Below are 14,007 nucleotides of genomic sequence, written 5' to 3'. Positions count from 1 at the left end.
GTAGGTACTGTAAACGTCGTGCTGAGCAGTTCAAAAACATATTCGCGAGTTGTTGAATTTGCGCTGCGCAATTGTCGGCATGCGGAGAAAATAGTGAAGATATTTTCGTGAGTTTTATAATTCTTGCTAGCCAGAAGTAGTGCGAAATACACGAAAACTAATGTACCGCGAAAATTTCTATGTTTACAGTATTAAAGAGCCTACTCATAGTACACCCTGTACAATTGCTCTGGGTATGCACAGAGCAAGGCGCTTGGCTTTTGCCCCTTGTTGTGGACAGAGCTCCTTGCTAGCATACTAGCAGTCAAGGAGTGCGGACACGCAGTACGCCCTATAAAATTGTTCTTTCAGTGCGCAGAGCAAAGTCTGCCAAAACTAAGAAGGGAACTTTTGCATCTCCTTGTGATCACATAAATTTTACATAGTCTGCCCCTCTTTAGGCAGTGAGTATATAACTTCCTTGAGTCTGTCTTGGTTTTAAGGGTGAGGTTAGCTTTTGTCAAAGACCCTCCCCCTGTCTAGATTTCACAAGAAACAAGCAGAGCGTTGTAATGGTAGATTTGTTGAGCCAACAGCAAGAGCCAAGACCCAGGGAGAGGAGCCTTTGGACTTCTGTCTGAATTTCTCAACTTACGCCTGTGAATAACTGAATTTTTCGACCAGCATTTGATAGCAACAATCACAGTCAATCAAGAGTCAGAACAAGCTCATGTGCATACATGGTGTGCACCGATGGCTGGAAGGCAAATTGAGCAGTTGCGATGGTCAAAGTGACCAACTGAATTTTTCAGTGACTAAATTGATCAGCAGGAATGATTTGTAGGTTAGGCTTTCTCCTAGTCATGAATGTTAATCGCAACCGTAGATCTCAAAAGGCCCTTGTGCAGACGCACTCAGCCTTGTCTCTCTCCAACTCTTTGCTCAAGATTCTCTGTGCTAAAAACAGTGTGAGGACCTTTGGAAAAGGCTAAGGGTAATGCTTGCTTGGCTTTAAGGGGTTAAACAAGGTTTATCATATCTCTGTTGTCAGTTTAGCCACTCGCCTGACATTTGATTCGACATTGAAATTGCTTCAATCAGTAGAATATTTGTCAGCCAGTCATGTTTCGCTCTCCGAATCTCTCCCATTTACACACACACGCAGTTTGAGCTGAGAGAGCTGAGGAAACGGCAGGACGAGGCGCGCCGGGCCGCCGGCGAGGACACCCCGCCCATGAAGGAGTCGCCGTCCCTCAAGCACAAGATCGTGGACCAGTTCATGGAGGAGGAGAAGGAGAAGGAACAGAGGGCAAAGGAGGAGGCAGAACAGGAGCAGCAGAGGGCCGAGCAGGAGGAGATCCGGTCAGTAGAGGGTGCCTGCCCATGGCCATCCTTTCTTTACCACCATACCACCATCTTGTTTCTTCTAGTCTAGTTGCTACCATCATAGCGATAGGAGTTGTCTACTCTTTTTTTTCTCACAAAATACTACAGTGACATCTCCCCCCCCCTATCATACCCCCTCCACTCCAAATTTTATCTATCTATTCATTTATTTTTTCTTACTTATCAAGCAAAAGGAAACACCTGAAACAAAATTAAACAAAAGCTGAACAAAAGTCTTATTTTAACATCCTAAATGTTATTCACCTTGTTGCTGCATTAATTGTTAAAGACCTTTGTGTCTTCATTACAGAGAAATTGCACCATTCTACTGCATGATAATTTCCTGCAATAACCTCACATTTTTCATATACTCCAACATGAAGTGGAATTATCTTGAATTATATTGTATTGCATTGCATTGTCCCCGTTTCAGGCAATCAGCAATGAAGATGGTAGAGGAGGTGCAGGATATTGTGAGCCAGGAGGTTGCTGGCGACGTCCAGCCCGCCACCACCGTGGACGGCGCTCAGGACCGCCCTTCGCCCGCAGCACCCGCCCCCGCCGCAGCTGCTGCCGCAACCGACGACGAGGGCATGAACGGAGAGGGAGAGCCCGCCCCAGGCACCGTTCCTGCTGGCGCCTATGGCACCAGCAGCAGTGATGTAGAGGGCTTCCTCATGCGCAAGCACCAGACTGAGCTGGGCAAGAGGGCGTCCAACAGGTGAAATACCACTTCATGATTAGGGAGCAGAGATGAAAATGAACTCTATTTCTCGCACAGTTTCAAAAGTCTGGGAAATTTATGCCATGGCACATTTTTCCTTCATTGGCATAGCATAGCGCAGGATTCCAGTACTTGGACTAACATATCATAAACTACACAGTACTTTGGTTTTGCCCTTGAATTTCATGTCATATAGTTATCACAATCAAATATTGTACTTGAGTTACTTTTTACAAACAAAAGTGAAGGAGCATGGATATGTTGAGTATATTGTTATAGGAGCTGAGCAATACAAATGTCCTTTATCATTATTATCATTATTGTAACCTGCTCCCGTCCCAACAGATCATGGAACCAAGTGTTCGTGGTGCTGCACACCCAGTCGATGTCCTTCTACAAGGACGGCAAGAACAAGCTGAAGGAGATCACCTTCAACAACGAGCATCCGCTCAACCTCAGCGGGGCCAACGTCGAGATGGCTGCCGACTACACAAAGAAGAAGCATGTCTTCAGACTCAAGTGAGTGGGCACACCTCTCTTGTGCCTCTTGTGTAACGACAGTCCTAGTTTCCCTTTGTTTTTCATTGTTGGATCAACGTCATAAAACAGTGCCACTGTCACATGTCTTGTATTTTTATTGTGTCATGTTTTTTTGTTGTTGTTGTTTGATATTGTTGCATTGGTCATAGGATTCAGTGTGCCAGTCAGTGTCATTTCTGTGATCAAATTTTCTTCATGGGATGATTTCTAAAATGAGATGTCACATAAATTTGTTGTCATCACCAAACTTGGGCCCTGTTGCTAGAAACTTTTATGTGATAATCAAATCTGTTTAATAGAGATATCATAATTCTCATGATAGAAATTCATCAAAATGTAAATGACAAGCCGTGATAAATGTGATTGTAAATCTCCCTGCAAATAAACTCCCCACTGTGTTAGATAATGCCCTAATCCCACTTATTGATTTTCATGTTACATTGCAGAATCTGTTTTCAGTGACTTGCAATGATTCTGTTCTAAAAAGTGAATGAAAATCAAACACAAATTGCAATCAGACCCGGGTCGCTTTCAGTGAAGGAACGCCATGATCAGACACAATGTGCGGGCAATAATTGCATTTGATGCGAAGTTGCGTTTAATTGCAAGTCAAATTTCTAGCAACAGGTAACTCGATGTACAAAATGCAATCAGACGTACTAAAACAGTACTTTCCCCATCTGTAACTCCCATCCTACGTTCCAGACTGGCTGACGGCTCAGAGTACCTCTTCCAGGCCAAGGATGAGGAGGACTTTAGCTACTGGATGGACAACCTCTCCCAGGCCATCGACAGCTCTGGCAAGGAGCTGAAGAAGGCCCACACCCTGCCCGCAGACTCGACCTCTCCCGGGGGCAAGAAGGCCAAGCGACAGGGCCTCTTTACCCTCAAACGGAAGTGAGAGCCTCAACCAGATCACCCCCAGGGGGAAAAAAACAAAGGGGAATGCATGTGAAGAGCAACCCCTCTCCCATCTCCCCATTGTATAGTCCCCCTTGAATCATGACATAATGTTGAAGTACTATTACTCGATATCAGAAATGATATAAATTTGCATTCGTCGTCTTTTTTCCTTTTCTTTTCTAAATTCGTATTTGGAAACTTTTGCAAAAAGTGGAGAAAAAAAATCAGGACCTGAAGAAAAAAAAAACAGAAACAAAAGGAAAAAGCCATCAAGCGACAAAGAATTCAGAATCTGTAAAACTTCTTGCGCTTACCTGCATTTCATTTGCACTTGTGCTTGAGAAAAAAAAAGAAATTGTGAGTTAGTGGCATTGTGGTGTATAACATGTATAAAGTGTAGTAGTTGTGCCATAGGGGGAGTGAGTCACACACGCACAGGGAAAAGGGTTTGTGTGAAAATGCGATGAGACTGTACATTAAGAGATTTGTTTTCGCTTGTAGTGCGTAGAGGGTTTGTGTACAATAGGCATGTTTGGCCCGTGACTCGGTGGCTTTCTATTGAGTATTAGTGTAGGGACTGGGAGAAGTGAGGGTAAAGTGAACACCAGTCCTTTTTATCCAAGGGTGTTTTGAAATATGCATGCGGCATTCCACATTGTAAACTTCGTATGCATAGAGTTTATCTAGTGATGGGGTTGGGAGGGGTACGCCTTCAATACCAAGGGAGGTAGAACTTGACGTGTGAAATTTGTGTGACGAAAGGCAGAAAGGCGATTCAATATATCATTGGACAGTAGACGTTCGGCCAATTAGAATCATGGCAAGCTAGTATTCTCTCATAGTCAAAATCTGTTGTATGTTGACTAGTCAACACGCAGATTTTTTTTCCATCATTTTGTATGGCATGTGTTTTAGACGAAGAAAAAGAAAAAAAAAGCAGAAATCAACCTGAGATTTGCGTCTGCCTGCTATTGAATTACCATCGGAGTAGGAGAGAGATGGAAAAAAAAAGAACTAAACTCTGTTGGATGGTAAATTGGAGTCAGTACTGCCTGTATGTTTGTTATTGTCCAGTACCCTACGACGCATACCTTGTACCTCCCAGAGGAGTACTATCGTGTCAATATACAAGACCTGATCTGTGTGTTTCTGCATTGTGTATTTAAATAGTCCCTACTCTTCTGTGTTGTAGCGCCCTCTTGGTGTAGCTAGGAAGAGGTGCGGAGGTAAATATTGATGTTAAAAGGGGGATTAATGAGAAGAAAAAAAAAGAGAGAAGATCTGCTAAGTGCGTACATTGGTGTCGTAGTGGTAGAAATGTTGAAATCTTTGATGAAATGGAGAATGTGTGTATAAATACTGTGTAATTATCTCTGGCAGTTGTTATTGATTAATAATGCTATTGTATCTTGATAGTTGTATATCTACAATTTGGCATGCATTACACGCACTTTACAGTGATGAACTGTATTTGTAGTTCTACTTACCTTACACAATAAGAGGAGGGGGAAAAAACATGTATGGATCTCAGATATTGTGGTGTGTCGTGATAAAAAGCATTTAAGGCAAAAAAGTAACTTAAATTAGCTTGGTCAGTAAAAGATTTGAGACTTCTTTTATTTGATTTGTTTACTGTTATTGGTGGACTTAATCAGCAATGCTTTGTAAAGAACTACAGCCATAGCTTACGAAAAATTAGCTTAAGTGTACATTTACAGACAACACTTTATCAGTGTTATATTGTCTTTTTTTTTTCTTCAAGCAGTATTTAGAAAAGCTTGCATTAAAAAAAAAAAAATGTATGTACATGTCTCTTTAGTGGTGTGACTTAACTGATATAAAAAATTGACTTTTCTATCATACCCTGTACTTATAGATAGTAGGCAGGCACATACCCATGCCTTGTCATTGGTTAGTTCCCAAGGGAAAAAGAAATAAATATACTTCAGACCTGCTACTTAAACTTTGATCTGGGCTTGACAGGTTGGTCAAACAAACACAGATCAACTCTTTTACAAGAAATAGCTGAAAAAGAAATGGGAAATAGGCTATACTACTTCTACTACTCTTGTCATACTTAAACCAAAAAAACAGACGTAAGAAAACTCCTGAAATAGCTGTTGTTAGTATGTGTATAGTTATCTCATTTAAATTTAATGATGTATTGTATTAAATAATCTATACTGCCCTGCCTATCTGTGACAAACTTCACATTCTTCTTTTTCATTTTTGTCTATGTAAGCTGTGTATTCTCTGTATTTCAAGAAAAAAAAGATGTTATTTTGTAGAGATCATCTATTTGCAAGTTCCATCATAGTGCTTCTTCTTTGCTATTAATTATGTCAGTTTCCTCAAAGTTGTATTCAGTCGGTAATTATGTCATTTCATCATGCCATGCATGTCCAGTAAATTGATGGGGGAAGTGGGTGAGATGGTGTTGGAATTACTTCACAATACTTCTATCTGTGTCAACAGCACACTTGTTCACACCAAAACAGCAGATGCGAGACGCTGGCACGATGTCACGGCCAAGCGTTGCGCAGTGACGTTACGTTACAATTCACAAGTGTGTTATCGCCTGCGTCGGGTTTAGCACCAAGGCGTGTGCCGCTAGTAATTGTATATCTTGGCATTGAAGTTTCCACGCTAATTTGTGTAATCGAATCGCCGGCTTTTCTGCGGGCCATCTCCTCACTGTTGTATCTGTCACTTTGTGTGGTATGATTTTAGGAGGGGGTATTCTGCCGCCCTCCCTGTGGACTATAGATTTATGTTTGTTAATTTTCTCTACCCTATTTTTTTCTTTTCTTCTTCAAAATGCATTCAAAATGCAGCTTACTCATTAATGTTACAGTCATTATTGATTTTCTAGCCAACTCACTTTATTCTCCCAGGGATCTTTGGCACAAGGCAAAAAAAAAAGAAGATTTTTTCAAGTTATTCTCTTTCACCTTGCATCAGGGGTAGACGCGATATTCAAAACAGAATCGTATTCCGCGTGTCTTAGAAGACACGATGATTCTAAGTTTGTCGAAGACGTAGGATTCCTTCAGATGTTGTGCAGTTAGATTACGTCTTGCTGTGTGTATTCGATATATGGTATTCAGAGTTGCGTATTCCATTTCTCCTCGTTCATATTTTTGCCCAGCGTCTAAGTTATTCACAGTTTCTGCCACGACAATTCGCATTCACTCGGTGTATTCTCTCTCGCCAAGTTATAAACAGGCTAGCCGTAACAAATACTGTATAGATCGATAGTGCCGTACCTGGGTGACGACGTAACCCAGATCACCACCTTTCTTTCTCCTCTTTGAATTCTAGCCCTTAATTTTGTATGTGTCACGTATTGCCAATAAATCCAAGTGAGAAAAAAAAAAGAAGTACACAAGGTTCCCATGTCAGTGCAGTCCTTCTTGAAGCAGTCTGTCAAACAGTGATATCTTTTTCTCTTCGCTCTTTTTTGTATTGATGACCAGTCACTATTTATTTTCATATATAATACGCAGAGATAACTTCCTCTCTCCCTCTCTGTATCATTCTCTCTGCATATGCAGCTAAACTAATCACTATGACCTTGTTCCACTTCAGTGTGTGTGAAAGAGCAGTGGTGTTTAATTTGGAGTTTACGTAAGCATCTGTAATGAGGAATTGACCAAACAAAACAGATTGACACAGAACCGAATTAGTCGGTAAATCTCAAAAAGATTCTCTCTCGCTTAAGATACAACTAATATAAATTGTTTGCATGAGAGAATGAACATGAAATTAACTTGCTTCTTGTGCAATACCGTAACACACCTTTGTGTTTCTGCCGCACAATCATTCCGACACGGCTTCATCATTCCTGTTGATGACAAGGTGTAGCCGTTTCTCTCGTCTCACATTTCTCTTGCATGGCAGTTCTCCTCCCATCTTGACAAGCAACATACTATTTGTGACCCTGCATCACAAAACCAACAAAAAATCGACAGGCATGGATTTTTATTTAAGAGCAGATTCCGAAAGAGCAGACTTGACGCTTTAAAATGATGTACAAATCAATTCGAACAGATTTTTTTCTTCACCATGTAAGTAGTGGAAAGAAAGTACACTCTCTGAAAAAGTGTTTACTGAGAGAAGAGGCTCTGAAGTATAGGGTCTATTCATCGAGCGCTTAATCTTACTGAGCCGTGCTCTGTGCAATGAATTGGGGGGAAAAAAAAACCAGGATGCAAAACTTCATAGCAACAGCAATGAAGAGGTTATCAGATTAAGCTGAAATTGATCTTGCTCCATCAACACATTCTACCCATGACTAATACTAACTTTAAAAGCAGTGGCCTTATCTTTTCAGAAGTTATTACATTTGAAAGTAAAGAGTGAGTAAAATATTTTTAAGAAATGAAAAGGGGACTCTCGGACACACCTAACCACACTATTCTTTAAAAAAGTGTTGTAGAAAAACCGTTCAAAACACAATTTCCAGTTCGTCTTATGATCCCAAACTTTAGAAAAACTGAGAAAAAGAATTGCTCTTTCAGAAAATATGAAAAACTCAAGATGATGGATTAGGTTGACCTGTTTCACCTATTGTGAGTTCTCACACAAAGTCAGTGCGTGCGACTTTTTCGTTGGTTTTGTGATGCACGGTCACTTTTACTTTTTGAAGGTTTCTATGGTGGTAGACTGTTTAGTGGTATATAGTTTCATGATCCACCATATATGTTTTTCATTGATGCGATTGTATTCCTGAAAAGGACCTTACTTTCACCCAAAGATGGTAAGAACATTTACCGAAACATTGTGATTGAGTCGGTACTTTTCAGGACCACACTTGCGTCAAAGAAGGGATACATGGTGTACGGTGAAACCACCCACCACTAAACAACACGCTTTATATACCTCATATATAGATTCCTCTCATCTGATTGGTTAAAAGTGGAGTCATAAAAATAGCTGTGCCCTATTTTTGATCAAAATGACGTCATGATCTCCGACACATCTGATACATTTGTAACAGGTGAAATACTGGTATCTGTAGTTGACATTGTGGTGTGGTTGGAATTTTTGTGGTGTTTAGGGGGCAGTTGTCACTTCACTACTTTCATCCTTGAAATGCATCGTTGTTCGTACCACACAGTCGACCTGATAGAGCCATACAACTTCACTCGACTGATTACACATAACACCAGCACAAACGAGTGCCACACTGACACATTTCAGACACACAATTCAATAACAATAGTGATTTAATTACAAAAACTTGAGAACAAAATGAAACTCAACAACTTCTAACCCTACATCATCTCTGGAGAAAAGAAAAAGAACAAATCCTCACAGCCACTGCTGTGAGATACTTCTGAGATAAATCAGTTCCGTAGAGGAACTGTGCAAATCACATTTCATATAATTATGCAAAACTACTACATTGTACTTGCAAACATACATCCTTCGAATGTGCAAGGTGTTCTATGTGAAGTTGAACTGAAAAAGAGTACGCTGTACTCGCAAGATCTTGTGGAATCGTGTTAGGAGTGAATTGGATTGACGTGTGCTGGTCAAGCGCCCTCTATGGCCGTGGTTAGTCAGTTGAGATACATTCATAACTCCTAATGATCTCTATAGGAAGTATCTGGATATCTCATTGCAGAGACTCTAACTCATCCGCTTGAGATTTAATTTCTCCCGCCCTGGCTCTGTGTCTCCCGCTTGAAATGATTTCTTACTTAGTGTCATCATATGTTGAAAAATAAGCCTGAGATAGCACGAGAAAGCATCTAGAGCCCTAGAGCTTCCAGGGCCCTTAGTATAAGCGGGCCCTGGACCTCAGCCACAAGGAACTTCGCGCTCATGTTGTGCGCTTCGTGCACATCAAGTTGCAGTCTCCCATTTGCTAGGGGTTTCAGGCGGGAGAATCTCCAGATCAGAAGGTGCTTGGGGTTGGAGTCTTTGTCATTGGTCCATTCATACTGTACGAACAATTGAAGCCATGCCCAACCATGTGAACACGTACATTCTATGTTGGCATGCACACATTTTTTAGCAGAGATTGTCACCAAGACCTCATGATGTTGTGAGCTTTGTACAAAGTGTATGAGCGATGTGCGAGGTAAGATGGCGGCACGGTGGCTTCAAAGCAATTGACCAATGAGATATCCAGATACTTCCTACGGAGATCAATGGTAACTCCGTACAGATGCCATGGCATTAAAGTCCCCTCTTGAGCACCAATAAGCTCAAGATGTGATGGAATGTGCACTACATAAATTCCCATTTTCCTATGGGCCACATTTCCTTTTTTTTTTCCTTTTTTTCCTTTTTTTTTTTTTTGGTGTCAAGGAGTTGAATCTAATTCAAAAGCCTATAAGTTTGCTCTCCATACCTTGCGACATAACACGTGGACAATATGCATGTGAACCAAATTCTTATTTACTCAGTCACACTTGATGGTCTGTTACGAGATTAAAAAACATGCAAAATTCATTTCACCCGGCTGAACGTGTGAAATTACGGGCACAAAAATTTTCTACTTTTACAGTAATTTGTGGTCCCATCGGGATGCTTACATGACAAGCAAAAAAAGACAAATTCAAATATATCTTCTGTTTTTTTGGAGGTCAGCCATGGTTTGAAAAGAGATCGAGGTCAGCCGTGGTTTGAAAAGAGATCGAGAGCAGCCATGGTTTGAAAAGAGAGCAAGCTTTGAGAGGAAGCAACATCTGTTCACACATTGGGACTTGACAGCCGCTTGATCACAGATATGAAGGCTTTCTTGTGACGGCCACATGTCTTCACAGACAGAATCACTCTTACAGTAATCAAGAAGGATTGGTATTTAAAACAAGTGATGCTGGATTCTGCACAGGAACTCAATGAGAAGACACTTGTCAGTGTCCAGTGATCACAAACTCTTTCTGCTACTATAACTATCTACTTTAATAATAAATTACTACCGTTCACTGATCTACAGTTTTACATAGACGTTCGTCAGAACACATTTCCTTCCGTGAGACAGCAACTGGGTCTCGGCGTAATTCTTATCTCACGGCACCGCGCATCTCCGTGTCATGCTCACCTGAATAAATAGTACGAGGATGATTCAAAAGAGAAGTAGGAACACCCTACAAGATGAATTTAAGGAGAAGATACAAACACGATGATTATGAAAATAACAATGCTGACAATCACTTGTCTTTTCCTTCTTTTCATGGCAAAAACTGGCAAAGTCTTCCAATGCAGGTCCCTTCATAAAGAGATTACAACATAACGATGTTGATTTTTAAAATGTGCAGAGCATGTGGAAAACGGATGAAGACGATCAATTCTCCACAGCAAGCAAAACCCATTGGTAACATGCACCTCTGTGATAAGGCAGCTCAACCAACAAGTAGGTAGTACTATAAACCAACAGCTATACCGGTGGAACAACATAATATGCCAGTGAAGTGCCTGCATAACCAACATGAAACAAAAAAATAATAGGAATAATTTCATGCACTCCACTTACTCACAACACAGTTTGTGAAAATTTGCTGGTACAAATAGAACTCTTGAAAAATACTTAGAAAGCTATACAAACAAGTTGCTCTTCAGCTACATGTGGCACACATGCATGTAGTCTCGAAAGACATCGTTTATTTGCTCTTTTCCTTTTAACTGAGATATATTCCTTCTTTCTCATATTTGATTCTTCAAAGAATAATGTGTGAATCTGTGTGTTGCATCATCATTTCTCGTAGTGCAGTGACCTGCCCATTCGCCATATTTCAAGCATTTCCAAGATCTTTCAGACTGGCATTACATGTTGCACCGAGGTTGAGAATGATTAGTTTACCCACACATAAATTTGAATGTATGGAACTGGGTGAATTATGTCCTGCCCTGATACAATGACAGTAAATGACATGTGAGTAAATCATTTAACATAGGAACATAATATCCCCTGGATGATAAGTTCAACTGTGAAATAGCACAATGAATGTCAGAACTGTTTGTTCCACAAATCCCACACAAAAGATATAAAATATCCTATGTACAAAACCTACATAGATTTAAAGTAGCAAAGTATAACTATGTACAAATAAGGACACTGATGTAAAAGGAAAAAAACAGAAACAAGAAACAAGATGGTACAGCCCAATGACTGGAAAAGAAAAGAAAAATATGAAACTATGATTTCCGTTCAAAACACACATATTTACATCTGCTCAAATCTTTGCCTATGAACTGCATCTCCTTTGCAAGCAACTCAAACCAGTCGCTGGAACATAAACCAAGAACAACCTTTTCTCTGCATATCAAAGTGTAACCAAACAAAGAAAAAAAAAATCCCCTGAAAATGTTTGATGTGTCTAGCCTTGGTTCTTGCTAGTACACAGTCTCCACGTTGCGCTGGTTAAGAATCAAACAAGAGTGGATTTGTTTCTATCTAATACACAGTGCACATTGCGGGTAAAAATCTCTCCTCCATGGTGATAATACAATTTGCCCACAGTATACAGCGAGAGCATAGGGGGACTGCTTGTGATATTGCTCAGTCTTGAGGTTGTGAGTTCAAAACCTGGCTGGTTTCAGAAGATAAAGTTTCAATTCAACACTCGAGCTGATGAAGACCATTTCAGCATTCATCTCCTTCACATCCAAGTGCAATTAAATGCCAAACTACCAGACTCTGTCGATACAGGATGTCACTGTCCAAATTGGAGCAAATGGGGACCTGGATTGCCTAATTTTGTCACAGCCCAAATAACGGGCAAGCAAGCGTGGAGATGGTGCGCACAGACTGTGCAGAAAAGAAGCAACTGTGCATCCATTCGTGTCAGGAGGTGGCAATGACAATCACAAAGTATTCTATTGTAAGACAAACATGACAATCACAAAGTATTCTATAGTAAGACAAAGTGATTCAATTTGATTGAAAAAAAAAAAGAAGCTCCTAGCATTTCTCTTATTTGTGATGTTACTTGCTTGGAATAGCCCACTGAAGACTAGTCCCACAAATGCTCAGCCAGGTGTGTTGGGAAATGTATGTTAAGGCAAAATCAGCTCATCTGCAACAGGTTAAGACTGCAACTACCTTCACTGAAAAAAAGAAAAAGAAAAGGTATTTCACAATCATCCAGACAGACTGCACTGCTCATCCTTTCTGCACAGTTTAAGACTTTTGTCATTCAAATGATTCTATCGTTTCAGGGACCTGCCCGGGGCAGGGGCTTTTCCCAAAGTGAATGCAAATTTCTTCTGGAAACGTGTTGAATGAAACAGATGTCTCAAAACTCTGTGGATGTGCACATCAACATCTATTCTGGGTAGAATCAAATCTCCTCATAAAACAGACCCCTCCCCACCCCCCCCCCCAAAAAAAAAAAAAAAAAAAAAAAAAAAAATCAGCAGAACTCAGACTTAGTTGACAAAATAGAGTGAAAAGGGCCATACCATGGACTAAAGATAACTACAGTAACTTGTTTGGACAAGTACAGTCAGCTCTGAACACATAAATGAAGTTTCAAAGTTATATGTGGTCTATCAACTTAATGTAGACTGTAGGTATACCTTCATTTTGCTATTTCCGCACACACAACTACTTTGGTAGTACCTCATCACTATGAATGATCTCTACAAAATACACTTATCTCATTTAAAGCATGTAAAAACACATTCAAGTGTATCCCAACTGGGCATAAATTTGGCCTTTTAAGTTGGTTTCCTCACACAGATCTTAGATATTTCTAGTATACAAAAATCATTGCATCTCCTGATTGTTTGACATCTATTTCCTTCTTCTGCCTGGTGCATGCTTGTGCATCATCCTTTGATGGATAATTACCCAACACCAGTGCTGTATATAGAGAGAGTCTGGCCAATCTGGTTTTCAGCTTAATAAACTCTGATTGGTCAATAGCTAGTCCCGTGATCAGCAGCTGCCCTGTCGTTACCCAACACCACATGCACCATGCAGTGGTTATTGGTAATCCCCATACAAAAACAATGCCCGTTTGTGTGTGAACACACACGCGTGACTGCACTCTTGCTTGGTAAGACCTCTGTGCTTAGTAACAACATGGCGCCCATTGTTGCAATTGGCCAGACACTCTCTCTATACAGGACTGCCCAATGCATTAGGAAACTGTGCCAGGGATAAATGGACGCGTGGGTTGTTGTTTTTCCTCTTGTACAAAGTTTGAGAAAAATTAGGTACAAATATTCCAGGTTTTTTTGCCTCATCAATATTACTAATGCAGCATAGGAAATATTAGAATTGCAAATAATTGGTTCTTGACGAAACCAACCTTTCTCAACAGTGAACCTGTACTTGGGCAAACTCCGAAATCATATGATCGTCTTTATCTGAGTATCTAGATTGCAGATATAATATTATCATGAATACTCTTTTGTCTAGATGTATGTATATAAATATGGAAAAGGATAATACAAGTAATCTATTTTTGTTGATAAAATAGGGCCAAGGGTACTGCAGCCAGGCAGAAACTCTGTGG

At 40.4% G+C, this 14,007-nt stretch overlaps 1 protein-coding gene across 1 annotated transcript in view; it reads left to right on the top strand.

Moving 5' to 3' along the window:
• Positions 1 to 6,922, top strand: part of LOC140235264 (spectrin beta chain, non-erythrocytic 1-like) — a 72,820-nt gene extending 65,898 nt beyond the window's left edge. Inside the window, exons 36-39 of the mRNA XM_072315300.1 lie at positions 1,145 to 1,341; positions 1,799 to 2,086; positions 2,435 to 2,608; positions 3,335 to 6,922. Of these exons, the coding sequence (XP_072171401.1) occupies positions 1,145 to 1,341; positions 1,799 to 2,086; positions 2,435 to 2,608; positions 3,335 to 3,530 (855 nt within the window). The 3' untranslated portion in view covers positions 3,531 to 6,922. The remainder of the gene's footprint in view (positions 1 to 1,144; positions 1,342 to 1,798; positions 2,087 to 2,434; positions 2,609 to 3,334) is intronic.
• The last annotated feature ends 7,085 nt before the right edge of the window (positions 6,923 to 14,007 follow it).

Source organism: Diadema setosum, chromosome 1 (genome assembly GCF_964275005.1).
Source record: "Diadema setosum chromosome 1, eeDiaSeto1, whole genome shotgun sequence".
NCBI classification, from domain to species: Eukaryota; Metazoa; Echinodermata; class Echinoidea; order Diadematoida; family Diadematidae; genus Diadema; species Diadema setosum.
Note: the sequence above shows the minus strand (reverse complement) of the source record. Positions and strands in the feature narration are given on the sequence as shown.